Below are 22,641 nucleotides of genomic sequence, written 5' to 3'. Positions count from 1 at the left end.
TATATATATATATATATATATATATATATATATATATATATAAACTTTTCACGAGGATTATTGACTAAGTAGAGTTCAGTAAATTACTGGCCACAGTATTTGAGGAATATGATAAAGCGTTTGATACAGTCAACCAACAGAAGACGCTGGAACCTTTAGCTAACTGTACCACCGATACACTACAATAATCACTCATATCTACGAAAATTTAACAGCAAGGCTACACGGAGATACTAAAACTCTAAAGCTAATTTTAATTGAAAGAGTTGATCCTAATCGCAGACAAAAATAACAATCAATAAATGAATCAAATAATGAAATCCGAAGAAGATGAATAGGTGGATTAAGATAATTATCAAGTGGAAACTTACAGGAGCTGCTTTTAGAAATAGAGGATGTCCACAAACAATATGGACCGACGATTTGCGAAGCATACACACAAACTGAATATACAGTGAACAAGATAAAAGAGTTACGAATGAATTCAAGGGAAGTTTACGTCCAGAAGTTGACAAATTTATAAGCTGAATGATGAAGACAATGGATTTGTATCTTATCAGCTATCCGTATAAAAAAATGTATGCAATGGTTTTTAGACTCATCCTCGCTTTCGCGTCACCTACAAAGAAAAATATGTTGTTCATACTGTATTCCATTTTGATAGCGGTTATGCCTTCTGTTATTTTATCGATTAATAAAATAAAAAAAAATGGCCTATCTTCTAGTATAATAATTACTCACGGTGCACCGCGATGTAGCAATTTTTTGGTGATTTACATAAACGTATATATTTAAAAAAAAGAGGTTAGTCTTTGTATGTGGGTATATTTTATTTTATAAAAACCCTTAAAAGGGCAACATTACAAGCACGAACGTTTTCGGAACAACTGTTCCATGTTTAATATTTTAATTAGATTTTAAAAATCTAATTAAAATATTAAACATCATATAATATTATCAACAACATGTACAATCTTTGGTAACACATTACATTTTAAAGGGTTTTTACCCAAATATTTTGGTGGCTCAGGCATGGTAACCTGTATTTTAACCTGATGATGGAACAGTTGTTCCGAAAACGTTCGTGCTTGTAATGTTGCCCTTTTAAGGGTTTTTATAAAATAAAATATACCCACATACAAAGACTAACCTCTTTTGTTATACGTGGTATACAGCCAGCTACAGGAATTATTTTCCTTGTGGATTTTGTATATATTTAGTATCTCTTCTTCTTCTTCCCCCGCTTTCCGTTTTCAGGGGTCGCTGTTCCTTACTCTTACTCGCAACTCATTTCTGTCCATCGAGTCTTCTTCACCTAAACCTTTCTCTCTCAAGTCTTATGCCACACTGTCCTTCCATCTTCTCCTCGGTTTTACTCTATTTCTCCTTCCAAAAACTTCTAACAGCTCGTCCCACACAGTTTTCATCTCTACCTCTATGATTAAACCATTGCAGTCTTTGTTCTTGAATCTTTTTTGAGACTTTAGTCACCCCAGCTATTTCCCTAATCAAGTCGTTTCTGATCCTGTCCCTTATAGGCTTATCCAACATCCACTGTAACATTTTAATTTCAGCTACCTCCATTTTCTTTTCCTGAATCTTGTTTATAGGCTACATTACACCGCCGTACACCAACGCAAGTCTCTCCACGCTCTTGAATATCTTTCCTTTCAGCCTTTCCCCAGTTTTTAAATTACAATGTACCCCGCTCATTCGCTTCCAGTTAAACCAACCAGCCTGTATGCTGTGGGCAATTTCTCGATCTAGTAACCCATTTTCCGTTATGTAGGAGCTAAGATATTTAAATTCAACTGGTTCAGAATGGTTCAGAGAAACTACCTTTATTCATGATAGGTAAGGCCGGTAATTCACGAGATTTCAAAAATGTGAATAATAAATCTAAATAGCACAAGTCTAATAAGAAAATGAGATTTTAGAAAAAATGACTCTTGAAACATGATAATAAAATTTAAAAATATCAGTGTAATAAACCAATTTACTCATATAATCGAACTGCACACGAGTCGATTCTATAATATATAAATAATATAATCTATAAATCAAGGCATGAATAAAAATTTCACTTTCAAATCAGTACTTTTATATAAGGTGATTCGTGCAGCATAGTCTTCCTGGTACTTACCTAGATGAACAGAATAGGATCGAAATCAACCTTCTTCAAGCTGCTCGGTTATGCAAAAATTAATGGGATTTCAAATTGTTTTTGGAAAGCTGACTTCAGTTATATGAGGATAAAAATGAAAACGCCGAAGATCTACGTAGGAAGAAATTGATAGTGCAAATGTTCATTATGAGCATTTTCTAACAATGCAGCTAGTTGACTGATATGGACATCTTTACTGACATAACTAATTGGAAGGTTACATACGGGACTAAGATCAAATACGTGCAAGAATTAAATCCGTTTATCCCGCAGAAGTAAAATATAAGCGACGAAAAGCTCAAATCCTTAATGTGTTCTAGTTAAAGAGCATAAAAAATATCTCACTTTATAAAAATCTTGACTGCATTATATGAAAATGCATAGTATGTTTAAATGTGCAAATATTTGTTCAAGGTGAATCAGACTGACTAAAAAACTTTTATTTTCCTATTTTTTTAAATCGGCCTTTCTATAAATCGAATTTCTTGCCCTTTTAGCTTCGATTTATCCACGTTACACAGTATTACAATACTTACGAACGTTATATACTAAATAATTCTTTTACGTAGTACCACACAATAATAAACAATCAGAATTCCCAGTCTGTTTGAAAAAATAAGTACGCGCATCTTGTTCGCGCAGTCGGAATCAGCCATATTTTAAACGGAATCAGTGCTGTTCAGTGACATTTTATCTGGTGTGCATAGAACAATTAACCCGGTTTAATTTATTTACGGCAACTATAGACATAATATGCACTATTTTATTCGTACTTTTAGTTAAAGAATAGATTAAATTATTTCAAATTTACTAAATTACAGTTCTGTCGTAGCTTGTCACAAATTTCTCAATTCGAGTCTGTGTTTCCGTTTAAAATATGGCGATCGCGTGCTGACAAACTTCAAAGGCGACATCTGAGAGTGGGCATTCTGATTGTTATTTATTCTGTGGTAGTACCAACATCATAGTTATACCCCGAAAAATAAGAATGGGTCTTATAAATTACAATATTTCTTTCGACTAGAAGCCTATAGACTACCTTATGTGCGTGTTTTAAACAGATTTTTAATGGTTACTTAAATTTTTCTTTTTTATTATACCTGGATAAGACACTAAGATGCAAGTCTTAAAAAAGTCGTTATTTTTGTAATAATTTCACAATTCTTCACCCTTTTTATTGTGATTAGTAACGCGTGATAGTCTTTTATTCAATGTGATTTAAATCCAGTAAGTGTTTATGTATCTACCTAGGCAGCTAAATTAAAGGTAAGTGACCTCTTTGGATTCGGAATGAAATTACACCACGTACTAACAGCAATCGCAGCCGAAACCGAGAAATATTATTAATCACGAACGACGCTGATTGATTTACAATTGGGATTTATTTATATGTACGTATCAGTGGTGGCAGTCGCCGAGAGTCAATTCTCTGTGTGAAATGAAAAAAGAAAACTTTTAAACCCGAGTTACAAAGTGATATTTTGATGATAGCTTCACAATTAAATGTAAAACGTGAATATAGACCTTAAATTTTACGGTTATACGCCATTATCATCATGGTACTCGATCTTAAGTTTCCTGTGGCACACTGATCTGTTCTATGCTTGGATTTTTCAGTTGGGAGCACTAATATCCTAAGCATCTTGCATCTCGTCGATCCACCTGGGTCTATCGTGTTTTCTGATGCACACCGCTTGTGCATTTGTGATTTTTTTTTTTCATATTTTTTATTATAATAAAATAAAGGTGTATTTGCACCTCTAGCCTCTACGTTCCGTTTACCATCAGAGTAGGGTCTATGTTTCTCATTCATATGTGAGGACTATTAGGATCCTGTAAACTCTTAATCTTGTTTTCTTTGCATAAACGTTTGTTAGCTAGATACTTTAATAAATAATATTTATTAAAGTATCGTTTTTATTTCTCTTGATAAGTGTTAAAGTTGGCTCAGCAGATGTATCCAAATAGATTGTGTGTGTTAGTCGGCATATATTTGGTTTTACTTTGGTTTAAATGTAGTCTCATTCGGTTTATGACGTGTCGTTATGACGCATGTGGTTCTTGCTCTTTGTGATAATGTACACGTCGGCATCGTCAGCATATGCCAAAATTCAGGATTGATTTATTAAACATAGTTCTTCTGTTGTCTAAATTGGCATCTCGAATGATCTTTCCTAATTTATGTTAGGAATTGGCATGCCAGCACGTCGCCTGGTTCAAGTTCTCTGTATATTTTAAACGGTGGTCGTGTATCCTCCTGAATTTGCACTACGTAGCTCTATCATATTGGTGATCGTCACTTTTATCATATATATTTTTTTTGGGATCCCTAATTCATTCATAGCATTATAAAGTTTGATTTTACGGTGTTGTTACATGCTGCTTTAAAGTCTATAAACAGGTGATAAAAATCGGTGTTAGAACTATTGACATCTCGTAAATGATTGAATGACCTGACCTGAAACTTGCCTGAGATGTTTCCAGACACGCTTCGTCAAAATGCCTGAATCTGTCATATAAGATGTTTCATAATATCTTATAGGTGGTTTTTAGAAGGTACACTTTGGTTTTAGAATTATAGTTGGTCCTCCTTTTTGCGTAATGAGCATATCAAACCTAAGCTCCATTCTTCGGTAGTTCTTCGTCTGAGCAGATTTTACAAATAATATTGTAAATTCTAAGAAGTGTTCTACCATTCTTACCCTTACTTACCCCAACTTACCAGACTTCTCCCTGCATATGATTTTTCTTAGTTAAAATTTCTTTCTTTTGACGTTTATCTGACGATAAAAAGTTCGTGATTTTCCTTGGCTCATATGGTATTCAAGCTGTTGAAACATTTCATTTTAATTCGCGTTTCTTTGTTTATACAAGCATTTTCCCCTCTCCTCAAAGCTCAAATCTCTATACTTAGCTATTGTTGCCGTAGTTTTTCTTTTTCAGGATTCTAAATGCCTAGTTTCAAACTAGTTTTTTCTTACCTGATTTCGGGCTATATCAAATGTGTTTTAGGTTCCGAATTTTAGAGCCTCCTTGCAGTTATTTCATGTTTCCGTAGTCGATTGATCAACTGTCAAGTTTTATTCTAGAGTTTCTCTTATATGGGATTCAAACGGTTTCCTTCCTTTTTTCGTTTTTATTATATATAAATTTAATGGTAACTGATTGGCGACTTTTCCTTTTTTGACGTTGGAAATTCTGGCGGACCCTCGCACTTACCATGAAATTGTCCGAGCCAACATTTGTGCCTCTAACTTCTCTTGTCCATTGAATTTGTGAAATGTTTTCTATGAATTAGAAATGATCGATTTAATTTGTATGCTTCCATCTGTTGGATGGGGCCATTTTATTGTACCGTCTGTACTAATGACACGTTCAGTAATAATTAACGCTAAATAGTCTCTAACGGCTTTTGTATTGTGCAGGACAGCCGTCTTGTTGAAACCAAATTTCGTTGAAGTTAATTTGAAGATGTTGAAATGCAGGAATAATTTGATTTTGCAGTAATTAGAGATATTTGACTGCGTTTAAATTGCCTTCAATGAAAAAAGGACCAATAATATGGTCTCCCAAAATGCCAGTCCAAACAGTCAACTTTTGTGGATACTGCGTACGGACAGACACACTCAAATGCTTATTCTCCCGAGATCAATAACGTACAACGGATGGATTATGTTTCTTGTGAATTGTAAAGGAGGACTTATCTGTAAACAAAATATTTTTCAAAAAATTATTAATTGAATGGGATCTCTCCATCATAAATATCAGGAAATATTTCTTGAGTTGTCTGCGCTTTATAATAATGGTAGTTGTTTCTTTTCAAAATATTCCTCATTGTTTTTGCATTCAAATCAACTCCATCTGCAATTTGTTTATTTTAACACGGCGTCGCATCAGCCAATGCACAAACTTAAATTTCTCTAATTTCTAGTTCTTGAGAAAGTTACTTTTCGCGAGGTTGATCTGATGGGCAGCATTTTTTACATACGTCATTAGTTCAGCCGAACTTTTCAAATTGATGAATAATGGCCAATACAGTTTTTTCTATAGGTATTGACCTATTTTCAAAAGCCATAATAAACAAATTATTAGTTTCTTGTACTGAATTGCCCCATTTTATTATTTGTACCCGTTCTTCTGTTATATACACAGTCGGCATATCAAATTCACACTTACGCGGTTACCTCCAAAAAGAAATACATAGTATAGCGTCCGGCCTATCTCGTATGCAATTTACCATTGAAGAGAACGGACGAATCGCGATGTTGCCAAAATTATCTTGTTTTATTGGAAATTAGGTTACAATTTCGTCAAATAAAAATGCGAATCTGTAAATTTCTCATGGATTTAAGAAATTTTGTACTAGTATTTGTGTCAATTAGTGTTTCATTTTTAATATCGTCATCCAGTTTTGAATGGCAATATAACCGCGCCACTGAGCAACCCTGCCGCTGCTCCTTACGTATAAACTGGATCGGAAATAATCATCTGGCGTTAACTAATTGGCGTGCATGAGGAATGTGAAGGGGAGACCAAGGAGAAATATAATTGTTATCTTTCTCTATTCGCTGAAAATATGATTTTATATCTGTGTTAGATATCCTGTTAAATTCTACTATACCGACCATAAACTTTTATCTACATCATATGTTACGGTTAAAACGCAAATATCGGATAATACTAGAATTAACCACATCTTCTTCTTCTTCAAGTTCCGCTCTTATCGGAGATTGGAAATCATTCTGGCAATTATAATTTTGTTGGTTACGCGCCTGAATAGTTCAATTGAACTGCATCCAAACCATTCACTTAGATTGCGTAGCCACGAGATTTTACGTCTTCCTACGCTTCTTTTGCCTTTGATTTTACCCTGTATTATATTCCTTAGTAGTTCTTATTTTTCACCGCTCATGATGTGCCCCAAGTATTCAAATTTCCTGATTTTTATGGAATTTAAAACTTTGCATTTTGTTCCTAGTTGTTCGAGAACTTGTTCGTTTGTTTTGGGATCCATCCATGATATTTTCAAAATACGTCGGTAACACCACATTTCGAATGCTTCTAGGTTTTTAATGTTGGATTTTTTTATTATTATTATCATTTTATATTAACCACACAGAGATTTAGAATTATAGAAGCATAATGAATAAAGCTACATATTTGTGAATATTGAATTGTATTCTGGATTTATCCTGTTAATACTATATTATATTGTTCAAATTTTCGAATTTGATCGGTTTCTAATTTGAAGTAAAAAATGAATATAATTTTTATCGTCGTTTTAGTTATATCAAGTTATCAATGCTTAGTTATATCTTTTGGACAATAATTCTGTAGTGGATCCTGAATCAAGAAAAGAAAGCAAATAAAATTTACCATATCAGTGAACTACGTCTCAATCGACAGTATAAATTAATCATTCCCCATGTGGATCTCCAATCAGTGAACAGTGTACAAGTCAAGTGATCTGAGGATAACTTACTGATCTGTGGACTCAGGAGCCGGAGAATCCGAAAGCTTTGATGAAAACATTAGAGAGGTAGTAGAAAGCGTGGTATACTCAAATTCGATGCGATTTAGCCTGGGAACCGGTAAGTTTGATATTAATTTGTCTAATAATATTAATCTTATATACGAAATATGTGTCTATGTCCAAAACAATAATAAAACAAAAAAGAAAACTCAAATAACAATAAATAAATTCAGAAATAACTTACAAGCAGGTCAGGAAACAAATCAAGATTATATTATGGTCTAGTAAACAATACAACTTTTACACATTTTACTACTGCCATAATGGCAAGAAATGCATACAAGATAACTGACCTTGTTCATATAACTATCTATTATACTATAAAACATACTTCGCACCTCACTTAACAAACAAACTCACCTGAAATTTCTGATGTTTCTGAATTTTTGCCGGCCGATTTTGGGACACCGCTGCCGATGCTGCAAAGGCCCCCGCGGCCTTACGAGACATACATTGACCCATCGGACGTGCCGGACTCGTCCGATTCTTTTCCTTGAAAAAAGAAATATCAAAAGGTGTCAATCATCTTATACTATAAATAAACAAAGAAAAATATTGCTCGAAAAGGGGACAGACGGCATTAGTTATTTATTTATTAAGCATAAAGGTCTACTACTACTACTAATGGTACTATTAATTATAGTTTATTTAATTCATTTATAAATTTATTTCATTTTATTTTATAATTTTTCCTTGTACGTATTTACTACTTTAAATTTCTCTGCGTACTTTTTTTCTTCTCCTTCCCAAACCTCTCCATCCTTTACAGTCTGTAGCCATTCTCCTCCACGATCAACTGCCAAGGAGATTTCTGGGGTACAATCATCAATGTTAATTATATACAGAGCTTGGTATACAATCTCTCATCTTTTTCGCGATCTGACTACGATTTTTCTTTATTGGTTTAATGTAGAGCACTAATTTTGACATTCTTTCCTTTTTAACCACTCTATACAGTGTAGGTAAAAGTTTATGGTCGGTATGGACCTTACGTGAGATGGAGTGAGAAACACCTGTTTAAAAAGAGAGTGGTATATTAGGTCCGCCCTTTAAATATCGCCGAAAATACATGAGTGGAAATAATAAAAAAGGGGAAATTCAACGTTGCCAAACTTATTGGTTTTATTTGACCTGTTGTATTTTTAGCATTTGAACAATGTTCTAAGATAATCAACTTTGGGCGAAATGGATTTAAATGGCAGCTTACTGTTTTTTATTGGGAATATGCCACAATTTTACTTTACAATAAGTGTTATTTAACATTTTGATTTCTACTTCGGAAATCGTTTCATATAATTAAAATTTATTAATGTTTCGTATTTTAAGTACGATTTCCGAATTAAAAAGCTAAACATCAAAATAAGCTTATTTTATAGTCACATTGTGCCTTATTTCCAATAAAAATAATAAACGGCATTATAACGCCAACAATAAAAAACGCGTCATACAAAATTATTTGGCAACGTCGTGTTACAACACCAATACCATTTTAGCAACAGCTGAACCGGTATTCGATAGGCGATAACTAAGAAACTAGAGGTGGGACGTTGACATTTTTATCGTTAACTAAACTGAATCGTTTTTCGTAAACAAGTAACTAGTTGATTGTTACCAGTAGTTTCAAATAAGCGAGCACATAAACAAACATAATGGATATTATCGTTTATGTGTATATTTATTGAAGTGAAAGAAACTAATGAAGGATATATTTATTATAACTTGAAAAATAAACTAAACAATACAAATAGTAAATCGTATTTACATTTACATTACACGTTATTATTAAATCGCGAATCGTCTAAATTGACATTTAAAACATAAGTTTTTCTACCTTATTTCTTGTTAACCGTGTTCTTCTTTTATTTAAAATTAAATCAAATTTTGAACATGTGTTCCCATTTACAATATTTTGTGAATATAGTGGTTAAGTTAGGATATACATGGCGATGGTTTTTCCACCATTGTAATGGACTTTCGATACAGGTGTATAATCCAGTCTTCATTATTTAGATTTGGTCTAAGTCTAAGTCTGTATTAACTAATGCCAATGTGGAACGGATTGCCTCTTCTAACTCGGTTATTCTTTTTAACATGTAATAGGTGAAGTTCTACCTAGTTTCCACGTCTTGTATTGGCCGTTTGGGAACTTTGTTATGTTGTAATTGATATTTAAAAGCCTTTCTGAAGATAAGGTACTTTTTTTTGAAATGTGTTTTTTGCCGAATTGTCGAAAAAGACTTTTTATTTTATCTATTTGTACACGACAGCATTTAAGTGCGTCCTCCACCAATAAATTTAATGTATGAGCAAAACAATTTAAATGTTTTCATTCCAAAATATATTTAATAGCTTTGACCATATTTGAGGCATTATAAGTTACTGCAAAATGTACTTTTTGTTTTAGACCCCACTGATTAATAATTTCACTAATTTCAAAAGCGATGTTTTCTAAATTATGGTTTCCAGAAAAATGGCAGCAGCCTAATAAAACCGTTTTAAATTCTAAATTTTCGGTTATTCTTTAACAACTTGTGATAATTTTGCTAATAATTTGCTCAGTTTTGATATAACATTTCTGAAGTAGGTTTTTCTTGTTGGCAATTTATATCCAGGAATCCACTCTGCAAACTTTTTAAAAGCTCGTTCTTCAACTATGGAAAACGGATGAAACGAGTCTTTGCATATGTATAGTAAATCCATATCTATTTGATTCTTTTGTTTTAAACTAACATTTTTATTAATGGAAGTATCAATCACCTTCTAAAATGCAGATCAAACGTAAATCGAAACTCATTCATTAATCAGAATACCTAGTTATTTTATTTTCAACGTTAACCGATAGCCCGATTGTCCACTGACCCAAAAGAGTTATTTTTAGTTTTGTAGTAGTCTCTCAGATCAACTAATCGTCCTCGTCGACGTAAAGTGTTCGTTGCTCCTCTGTTTACGTCTACACAAAACGTAGTATTTTTTAATCAACCATCAACTAGTTAGCTTACCAGTGAGAAACCGTAGATTCGTAAATGACAAATAATGATTTAAAATGCAGGGATTTTGTGATAAAAATGAAGGTAAAAAAACAAAAGAAAGAGTTAAGAAGCTGGTTACTTCTATAAAAAAAGAAAAAGAAGATTGTACTATTGAAAATCAACCAGTACAAGAAAAAGAAACTGATAAAGATGACTTAAGTCTATGGTGGATTTTTCATGAATTGGACATGACTCATCTAAACATACACCTGTATCGATGTATTTGTCTGATGATATATTACCCACAAAAAAATTCGAACGGAGGTTGGAACTGTCCATTACAGTGGTTGAAAAACCATCGCCATTTGTATCCTAACTTAACCACTATATTCATAAAATATTGTAGTATTAACAAAATATGTTCCTTGTGAACACATGTTCAAAATCTGGTTTAATTTTAAATAAAAGAAGAACGCGGTTAACAAGAAAAGTGGAAAAACTTATGTTTTTAAATGTCAATTTAGACGATTCGCGATTTAATAATGTGTAATATAAATGTAAGTACTATTTGTATATTTAAAATGTCAACGACCCACCTCTAGTTTCTGACGTATATTAGGATCGGAACAGAAATGTAAAATATCTCTGATCGGAACTAATCGTCTCACTAATGGGCAATGGGCGTCAATAAAAAATGTAGAGGGGAGACCAAGGGGAAATATGATTGTTATCTTTGTCTATTCGCTGAAAATATGATTTTATATATGTGTTAGATATCCTGTTAAATTTTGCCATACCGACCATAAACTTTTACCTACACTGTATATGATCTAAATAGATTATTCTGTTACTTTGAATTACTGTATTTATTTTTTACTTTTTACACAATTCTTCTAATTATTTATTTATCTTCTTCTCCATAACTCACCTGAACATCGTCATATATTATCATATATATATATATATATATATATATATATATATATATATATAATCGTCATATATATCCATATACCTACCATAAAAGGTCTATGTCCTATTTTTTCAGTACCTATCTATCACTAGCGTATGTATAAATCTCATTAGTGCCTTATATACTCTAGTTTTTAAATTTGTTGATACATAGTTAAATCTCATTAATAATTTCTCTTCATTTCTGTTTTCTGTCGCTCTGTTTGCTTTTCTATATAAGGATTTTTCCGCTTCATCATCTTTTTCTTACTCTTTTGTCATCCGTCTTTGGTTTTATCAATATCTTAATATACTTACTTATATTAACTTTTTCTGTTGTGATTTCGAATATATTCTGGTGTTTAATTTACCTTCCCAAATTAACCTTTCTAGACAAATTAAAAAAAGGTTGGTAAAAAATGTTAGTACTTGTTTATACTTTATTGAATAAAAGCTGCCCGAGAGTTTGCCGTTAATGTGATTTGCAGACTTACGTTACTAATTGTCACTTTTACTAGTTTTATAAATTTCTCTTGATATTTCCAGATATTAATTTTTTTTTTTTGGTAATTTACATCGGTTCACATGCCCTTGATTTGTTGTTCCTGTTTTTTATATAAATTAATTGAAATAAATCCCTTCACCACATTCCTCTTTACAACTTTCATTTGTCTATATGATTCTTAACAATAGTGGTGTATGCTTTTAGAGATAACCAGCATGACTCCGACAGGAAGGCATAACTAAAACCCTTTTAAAGAAAAACTTAAGAAAAAAGATATTAAACTAAAACAAGTCAATATCAAGGATGGACAACGAAAGAGAAAAATGAAAATGAAGCACAAGGTATAGGCAGACTGTAAGGGGTTTGGAAAGGATAAGAGACTGACCGAAAATTCAATTATATGAAACAGGTGGAAAAAGACATACGAAAAATGGAGAAAGATATAACAATATGAAAAAAATGCAGACAAATTCGTGAAACCGCAAAAAACACACCATACTTTGTAACAGAACACTCGAAATAGGCTAATGATTTACAAGCAATGAGTTTACAGTTTACATATAAAAACAAGTACAGGAACAACGAAAATGTACAGTTTGTATTGACCTAATGCTGGATATGATCGTGTGCATTTTTACCCGTCCTTTTAAACTTTTACCTAACCATACCTGATCCTAGAAAGAAAAGAGTTGGCATAGAGGAAAAATATATTGGAAATCAATTCTAAATTTATTTAAGACAAATCAGACAATTTTATCCGACTTGTTAAATAGTTCTTTGTTATTATTTATAGACAAAAAGAAAGATAAAATTATTCAAATAACAAGACAATTGGATTAAATCACTCTTCTAATGTAGCATTGTCAAATAAAATATTCTAATAATCGTATTCTCTGAGGTTTTTAAATGTCAATGTAATGTCCTTTTTTATCTCTGCTTCTTCGTTTAGTCTTATAGTCCTCAATATTATTTCCCTGTCTTGAAATTTACCTCCATGCACTCCTTCCCTAGGTGTTTATCTTCCATCGTCGTAGGTGCATCATTATATTGTCGTCTTCCAGGCATAACGTTCTCTTTCTTATGCCACATGATAAATTTCTCCTGCACTTCCTGTTGGTGTTATTTGCTCCTAATATGAAATGTACTGATTTGGTCTTATAAATTAATTATATGGACGATTCTATTGGCTTTTCAAGTGACAGCTTTATTAAGTAGGTAGAAAAAGACATAAGAAATATGGAAAAAGTCAGTGAAAAACATAAAATACTGCAGAAAAATTCGTGAAACCACAAAAACACACCATACTTGTAATAGAAACATGGTTGATAGTGTGCCTCTCTGCCTAACTCCAGCTTTAATGTCAAATAACTTCTACTCCTGAAACTAAACGCAGTGAATGTGACGAATATACAACGATCAGCTTAATGAACCATGTTTTAAAAGTCTTCTTGCGAGTGATACATGAACGGGTCTACAAAAAATTAGACGATAGATAACGATGGAAACCAATTGGGATTTAGAAAAAGGTTTGGGCACTAGGAGGCATTATTTACTAACACTCATAGAACGGTGTCGAGATATCAACTGACGTATTCATATGTCTTGTTGACTTTGAAAAACCCTTCGACAAAATACAACACAGAAGGCTTTCAAACATACTACAGAACACAGAAATAGATGATCAGGTGTGAGAATCATTACAAATTTATACCGACATCAGAAAGCCATAATACAAGTAAACCGACAAACATCTAAAGAAATACCTATGAGAATATGACTAAGAGGCGTACGACCAGGATGTATACTATCCACTCTACTTTTTAATATGTGCTCAGAAGAGATGTTTAAAGAGTCACTAGAAAACGTCAATGAAGGAATATCAATTAACGGAACACTAGTGAATAATCTCAGATATGCAGAGGATATTTTGGAAAATTTTGGCTGATTGCACTACGCAGTATATGGAATGGCTCTGAACACAAAAAAAACAAAAATCATGATTGTCAGTAAGAACAAGATTGAATACGAAAAAATCTACGTTAAAGGAAAAGCTCTAGAGAAAGTACCCAGATTCAATTACTTGGGATGTGAGCTAAATGAAGAATGGGGCCACAGGCTTGAAATAGCCAGAAGCACTTTTAATAAGATGAAAGTAGTAAGATGCTATCGAAAACTAGAAATAGAAATTAGAACTAGAGTATTGAGATGCTACGTATTCTCTACCCTTGTATATGTAGTTGAAGCTACTTTTGAGATGTGGTGTTATCGAAGAATATGGAAAATATCATGGACACAACACGTAACAAACACGGAAACGAAAAGAAAGATCAAAACAGAAAAAGAAATAGGTACTCAACACTATGAATGAAAGAAAAATGAGCTACTTTGGTCACATACTAAGAAATGAAAAATATGAGTTAATGCGATTGGTTATACAAGGGAAGGTGGAAAAAAAAGCACCGGAGAGACGACGTGCATCCTGGTTGAAAATTTTAAAGCTGTGGAGTGGAAAAACAACAGAACTCTTCACAACTACAGCAGACAGAGTAAAATGGGCCATGATGATCAAAATGTCCTTAAAGAATAAGGCACACGAAGAATAAAACTTTTGAAACTCCTTGTAAGTGCCGCTTTTGACCCACAAAATGTTATTTTTATCAAGCTGATACATTTAATACGTAGGTCCAGGGTACAGACATTCCGTATCATTTAAGTTCCGTAATGGTTGATAATCGCAAGTATGTTCTCTGTATAATCTAATAAATATGACCATTTTAAAATGATTATGTGAATTTAATTGCATTTTCCAAACGAACAGAAGTCAGACGAAGAAAAATATTTTATGAAATGAGATAGACCGAAACTGCCATATAGTTTGCAACAATGCATATAATTTAATGTTAATTGTAATGAAAATTAGTAAAAAGTTCAGACCTTTATACAATTATTTTTCTATGTGAAAAAATTGGAGACTAGTTGTTATAAAAAGTCTAATAAATCTAAAATTTTTATAACTTTCCGTGGGACCCTTTTCTAACAATCTGAACATCACCTACACCAATTTTAAAATCCTACACCTGTAAAAGCAGATAGAATGAAATTAATTGGTAATTAAGTATAATTAACACTTTCACCAAATACGTTCCATTAAGCGTGTAAAATTGACGCAAGTTCTACGTAGGAATACACTCATAAATGGTTATAATAATTATAACAAGCGATATGTACATAACTTTAAATAGGTGTAAACGCGATATGAAGGTTTGTTTAATTTTATTGTTATTCTAAAATGTATTAGTATTTTAAAGATTTTTTTATTACAAACAGCGTTTCTCAATTACCTTTTCAAAACAATAAACAGTTTATTTTTAATAATAATTAATTTTTTTTTCTTCTTTTGCACTTTAAGGGTTTAGGCTAAAATATTTTTCATCTTCAGAGTTTACGTATCTTTCCATCTTCATATGGGTATACTTTTGACATTGAGTTTAGTACTGGACTATTTTGCTACTTCATCTTTCTTAAAAAAATCATTTACGATTCTTAAACTCTCCTGTTTTATTTTTTTCTAATAGTCAAGTTTCACTTCGGTACGTACGTCAAACTGGCCTGGCTATCGTTTCATAGAAATTAATTTCTGATTCTTTCCTAATCCGATTCCTATAATGGGTACAAAGATATGTAAAAAAGAACACGAAGAAGATTATCTCCTAACTCATTCTAAAAAGAAGAATTATACTGTGATCTATACATGCTGCACCGTTTTCATAACCGTTTTAAATGGATTATCCAAGACAAGTGAAATTTTCTTGGAGGTTCCAAAACAACAAAGAGGATATTCCTAACATCGTTTTTTATGTTCACAAGTTGTACACTCTGAAATCCAAAACTTATGACTGTAACATGTTGGAATTATACATAGTCCCTTAAGCAACAGGCAAAGCAAAACAGAACTTTGTTATGAGTGCCACGTCATAAATCAATTTCTGGTAACGAAATTGCTGATAATCTTGCTAAAGGAGGAGCTAGTACTCATTTTATTGGGCTACAACAATGTTGCGGTATCAAAAGTCAAGCAAACATGTTATTACTCTTCTGCTCGCTACATAAAATACTCTTAGAGATTCAGAAATTTAAACTCTGCATCATCAAAGTTTGAACCGATGGACACTTCTCAATCAGATATCAAAATGGGTAAACTGGACAGAGTAACATGCAGATTCTGAGAAAATTCAGTACAAATGGTTGAACATATACGTAACTTCGAACTTCATTCTTAGAAGTTTAAATATTTTTAACTAAAACATACATGTAAGGTTTATATAAAAGATCAGTATATACAGGATGCATTCGGAATAGTCGACGAGGCCAAATGGTCCGTTTGAAATTTACAGATCTATAATCTATATCTGAATCTAAAAACTTCAAAAAATTAGTATTTTTGTTAGAATATAACGATAAAGATTGGTGGATACCAGTTTTTTTAAAGAAAACTTACTGACTATTATAGGTACTCAAATTATTCCCAAAAATAGTCTCCACTCAAATATCCCCTGCTTTCATAATGATACATTCTCAGCAGTTTGTTCTATTATATGTATTTTCAGTTTCCAATGATTTGTTATTCTATATGCACATGATTCCTTCTTCTCATATCCTTGTCTTTTTAGCCGTCAGATTGGGATGTTTCTTCCTCTGTTGCCACTTTTCCAGAGTTTTTTTATCGTTTGTCAATAATTTCATTTTGTCTAGTGATTGTTTTTTATTCAGACACTCGACTCAAGTCTAGTCTCCATTCGGTATTTTTTTTTAAATATATTGATATCATTGTCGCCGACTAGCCTCATTGTTTCTCATGGAAGAATATTTTACTGGAGCGAGAGCGTATAGAGAACTTGGTGATAGTGCAAAGAGGGCCTACAATTCACAACCCACAAGGTAGTCATAAAATGTATACTAATATAAGTTATCATATGAAAACAAGATTTTTCGTTACAATAATATCAAATTTATTCGAGCGTTAGTTTATATACAAACAATATATACATCATCAACCAAAAGTATTGATTTTTGCAGAAAAAAGTCAACAAATACCATAGCGCAGAACCCACAACCACAAAAACAATATTATACTCACAATGATTTTGTTGTTTTGAACAACAAAACCGAATGTCCAAGCGACAATTGACAATCTGTTAAAAATAAAAAAAATAAATAAATAAACAAAAAAAATCACAGTAAATTAAAAAAAAATATATAAAAAATATCCAGATATACTAAAAACTATTACGTGTTCACAAAATAATGTATTATAAAATTTACGACAGCTTATAGAAAAATTTGTGGTTTTGCAGTCCTATTTTACAGCTGAATTGTAGTCTTTGTCAATCATCAATGTGTTGCTACCTGTGTATTCTAAGAATTTATTGGCTTGATCATATATTATATTTAAATAGTAGCAAAATATAATTAAAAAACTCAAGCTAGAATTGCTGGAAAAGAAAATTACAAGGAAAAGTTTATCGAATGTTTACTTCCTTGATGCGGAAGAAATCATGTCTAAGAATGAAAGATGACTAAATAAATATACCATAGAAAATAGTAGTTCTAATAAAATGTGTCTATGAAGCTCGATTTTCTCTTCGATATGAAGTATGTCGAGTCATGGACGGGTACTTTGGGTTGCTATGTTCTGAAAAAGAGTTCTTTAACACCATAAAGGAGTTTTTTGAAGAAAAAAAAACTGAAAGCCTGTTAGGCTGGAGAACTCCCCAAATCGAAATATGTGCTGATATATATGTTTCAGGGATCAAACGTGGGGATCCTAAGGTGGCCTTAGCCCGTCTTAGTAAACAAAATAAAGGATCCGGGACGCTGGGCAATCTTGGGCTCCAAACCAAAGCTTGCGGAAGTCAGATCCACACAGGAGTGATCTACCGCAGGTTTTGACTCATTAATCTAGACAGACGCAAGAAATATCATAGATGCAAGAAGATGAACATCGAAAACATCAGGGAATCAAATTTTAAGGGATCAGAGCTAACTATGGATTTAGCAGAGACTAAAATTGGAATCTTTATTTGTTGTTGATCTGCACAATCAGAGGAAATCCTTAAACTCTCGTTACTTTTTCCTGAAGCAAGGCAATAATACAAAGGTACGAAGTCAAAAGATATTTTTGACCAGCGCTAGATAAAAATACTAGAGAAAAAAGAGACCGTTTCTACAAAGTAAAAACTAAGAGATTTAAAGTATGACTTTTTGACTGAATATAATGTTTGATTAAATGATGATATTACAACAGTCGTAAAGAGATTTTTGAAGATTTTGAACATTGTACAAACTCTGTTAAACTTAATGTCGACACATTAATGGATACGACGTATAGCGACGTTTATACAACTCTCTTGACTGGTTATCAAAATTCGTACCCCGTTTCTTGTGTTGCCATAAATTGTCTTCTAGCCCATTGTTTCTCTTGTTTTGTTATAAATTTTCTTCTATATCACTTCTATTCATAGTTCCCTAGTACCATAATTTCTTTAGGTAAATAAATTTAGTAAATAATTTATAATTTGCGATAAGGAAATGATCATGGATCGGCTTGAAACAGGACTTCTTCTTCTTAAAGTGCCTATCCGTTCCGGATGTTGGCGATCATCACGGCTATCTTTATTTATTGCAGCGCGGAACAGTTCAGTGGTAGTCGTGTTATACCACTTTCGTAAATTTTGAAGCCAGGAAATGCGTCTTCTTCCCGGTCCTCTCTTACCATTTACTTTCCCTTGGAGAATCAGCTGGAAAAGGCCGTAACGTTCTTGATTTCTCATTACATGTCCTGGATATTCCAACTTTTTAGTTTTGACGGTCATGAGAATTTCACATTCTTTTCCCATTCTACGCAGGACCTCCACATTAGTAACTCTGTCAACCCAGGATATACGTAAGATGCACCTATAACACCACATTTCGAAAGCTTCGAGCCGATTCATAGATGCAACAGTCAGTGTCCATGCTTCCATTCCGTAGAGCAGAACTGTGAATATGTAGCAATTCAATAGACGGCATTTTGTTTTTAATGATATGTCTCGACTGTTGAAAATGGTTCTCATTCTAACGAATGCTGCTTTTGCTTTTATTATTCGCTGAAACAGGACTACCACAAGCATTACTGGAGCAGTTATAACGGTGTTGGTACTGCGATGAGGAAGGGAAGGAAAACCGCCTCATTACATTTCTCTAGTATAACCCATATGACAAATACACTTGAAACAATGACCCTTAGTCCCCGGCAGTCCTTCAATGAAGAAAGAATACGAACAAATATTTTCAAAACTGGCAAAGTGAGTAACTTAAGTTTACTAATGGACTAGGAGTTGACATATTTACACTTCTCCAAGAAATTAACGCACCACTTCAATAAATCAATTTTATTTGTAAACAGGCAAAGAATAAAAAATAAAACTTTACCAGATTTATTCTACATTTTATTAGTTATTATAACAATTTGTCTAATCACCAAAAAATATTGAAGTACTGGAGAAAAAAAAAATAAAAAGGAAAATTCTAAAAAAATAATGATAGGAAAAGTAAATTAAAATATGAAAAAAGTCTTAATAACGAGTGTTTCCACCTCTACTACGTATAATAGCCTCACGTCGTTGGCCCATACTTAAAATTAATTGCCGTATTTCATTTTAGTCTAGTTCTCTCCAAATCTGGATCACCTCTACTACGTATAATAGCCTCACGTCGTTGGCCCATACTTAAAATTAATTGCCGTATTTCATTTTAGTCTAGTTCTCTCCAAATCTGGATCACCTCTACTACGTATAATAGCCTCACGTCGTTGGCCCATACTTAAAATTAATTGCCGTATTTCATTTTAGTCTAGTTCTCTCCAAATCTGGATCAGTCTCTCTCCCACTTCCTGTAAGTTGTTTGGTTGGATCGGTGTTGCTCTTAATCGCCTATCAAGGATATCCCAGAGATTTTCAATTGGATTTAAATCAGGACTATGTGCTGGCCATTCCATAGTGTTAATTTCTACCTCTTCTAGATAATTTTTGACGATCTGTGCAGCGTTAGGTCTGGCATTATCTTGCATTAGTAAGAAATTTTCACCGATATAAGGAGCGAATGGTACTACATGTTGCTCCATGATATCCAGTATCTACCTTTCAGCTGTAACAGTTCCATTTTGTATGACCACTAGGTCCGTACGTGCGGTCAAAGAAATACCACTCCACACCATAACGGATCCTCTATCAAAAAAGTGGTGTGTAAGAAGTTACACTGAGCATATCGTTCGTTGGGTCGTCGCAACACACGAACACGTCTGTCGTTATTGTACAAACAAAATCAGGATTCATCAGTAAATACCACTTGTTCCCAGTCAGCCTCTAACCAATTAACAATATGTCTGGCAAAATGTAGTCTCCCCCTTCGATGCTCTGCAGTTAATAGACTACCTCGGGCGGCAATCCTAGGTGTTAAGTTGTATTCCGTAAGTCGCTGGTGAACAGTTTCAGTACTAATTTGTATAGCATGCACGTCTCGAAGATGAATTTGTAGACTTCGATGTGTTACAAAACGTTGTCGAAGAGCAGAAATTCTTGAAAATCGATCTTGAATAGGGGTAGTTACCCGGTTTCGTCCTTGCCCTGGACTGTGAGTATGATCCCATGTTTCGAGGAATCTTCCTAATACCCGTGAGACGGATGTCTGGGACACATTAAACCGACGACCAATTCTTCGGTAACTCCAACCTTCTTTAGACAGTATCACTGCTTGGGCACATTCATCTCGGGTTAAATTACGTGATTGATGCTCTATAATAAACACAATTAACAATAATCAACAATTAAACAGTAGCCGAATAAAATTCGTGGACACTTGGAAATTAGTATATTTATAGAATTAGTACATTTTTTGATTCTTTTTGTTTTGTTGCAAAAAAAACTATATGGATAAAACCCAGTCAATAAATATAGAGTTTACGAATAGCATATACAAGGGGCTTGCAAAATATAACATTACAATGGAAATTTTTATTAACGCTAATAAAATATTTTAATATTTCAAAGTGGTGCGTTAATTTATTGGAGAAGTGTAGAATTAATGAAGTCAGATGGCCCGATAATGGCAAATGTTTGACTGTTGACAGAATATTCTATTATTCCGGTAGTAAGGGCCAATAGAAACATCTAAATAGTGTTGGAATCTCAGTACATTGATTACCGGTACAGTTAGAAACATCAAAAATAAGAACAAATATAATACAAGTGTATGTTCCAACGTAACAAACTAAAGATACAGAAATCGAGGAATCACATAAGCAGAAATATAATAATTATGGAAGTACATCAACAAACAAGGAGTGATATCTAATGGGAGATCTAAATGCCAAGATTGGAAGAGGAAGATGTGAGGATCTCATTGTAGGAGAATGTTGATTAAGACAGCGTAGTGAGAGAGGTGAAAGACTAGTTGAATTTGTTCAAGAAAAAGAAGTGCCAGTAAAAAAAACTTTTATAACCTACCACCTAGGAGAGTTTATACATGGAAGTTACCGCAAGATACAAAAGACAACACATTAAGAAGTCAAATAAATTAAGTATATTATGATTAGTAAACTTTACAAAATAGCATAATCTCAGTCAAGACATATCCAGGAGCAGACATTGCATGGGACCATAACTCCGTAATTAAAATATGTAGATTAAATTTAAAACACATTAAACAATCAATGTATTAAATAAAATTAGAATTAGAAGTTGAAGTACGAATTGTAAAGGAGATTCAAGTAGCACACACCAGTGATAAAGCGAACTTAGATAACACATGGGATAACATTAAAAACACAATACTTCTGATAGAAAAAAAACAGAATTGAACAATACAAAAGACAAGAAAAAGAACGACTGAATAAACGATGAAATTCTTAAATTAGTTAATAAAAGAAGAGAAGCTAAAGGGAATAATAGCAAAAGATATCAAGAAGTACATCGAGAAATACGAACGCTGAATGAAAAATGTGCGGAAATCTAAAAATTACAAAAAGTGCATGACTTCTTTAATATATACAAAAAGGTTAAAAAATTAATGGAAATTATAAAAAGAAAAACATTAATGTGCAAGCTGATGACAATCGAGATATAAGGATGGATATAGCAGCCAAACTTAACGACATGGAAAACAAGTCGAAAAACTATTCGAGAACTATAGAAACACTATTTGATTACTTCCCCCAAAAAAGCAGTAGAAAATGGACCAGAGGTAACAACAGAATAAGTAGAGTATGTAATCAAGAACATGAAAAATAGGAATGCTCCTGGCCTGGAGGAACTGACTGTCGAACTAATAAAGTTGTTTAAAGAAAATCACTTAAACATGAATCTTACTTACTAAACTTTTTAATGCGCTCTATAAGTAAGGAGCGATAACACAATGACTGGTTAATATCAACCTTTATAACAATTCCTTAGAAAATTGACGCAAGTTTATCTAAAGATCATAT

The 22,641-nt window shown here is 32.9% G+C and overlaps 1 protein-coding gene across 1 annotated transcript in view; it reads right to left on the bottom strand.

Annotated features, from left to right (window-relative positions):
- The window catches only part of LOC140447740 (uncharacterized), a 399,971-nt gene that overhangs the window by 359,891 nt on the left and 17,439 nt on the right, over window positions 1-22,641 (bottom strand). The window contains exons 2-3 of the mRNA XM_072540569.1: window positions 17,260-17,314; window positions 8,058-8,189 (exon numbers count right to left, since the gene is read on the bottom strand). Of these exons, the coding sequence (XP_072396670.1) occupies window positions 8,058-8,159 (102 nt within the window). The 5' untranslated portion in view covers window positions 8,160-8,189; window positions 17,260-17,314. The remainder of the gene's footprint in view (window positions 1-8,057; window positions 8,190-17,259; window positions 17,315-22,641) is intronic.

The sequence above is a fragment of the Diabrotica undecimpunctata genome, chromosome 8 (genome assembly GCF_040954645.1).
Source record: "Diabrotica undecimpunctata isolate CICGRU chromosome 8, icDiaUnde3, whole genome shotgun sequence".
NCBI lineage: Eukaryota > Metazoa > Arthropoda > Insecta > Coleoptera > Chrysomelidae > Diabrotica > Diabrotica undecimpunctata.
The sequence above is the reverse complement of the archived record's forward strand: the minus strand, read 5'-3'. Positions and strand labels throughout refer to the sequence as shown.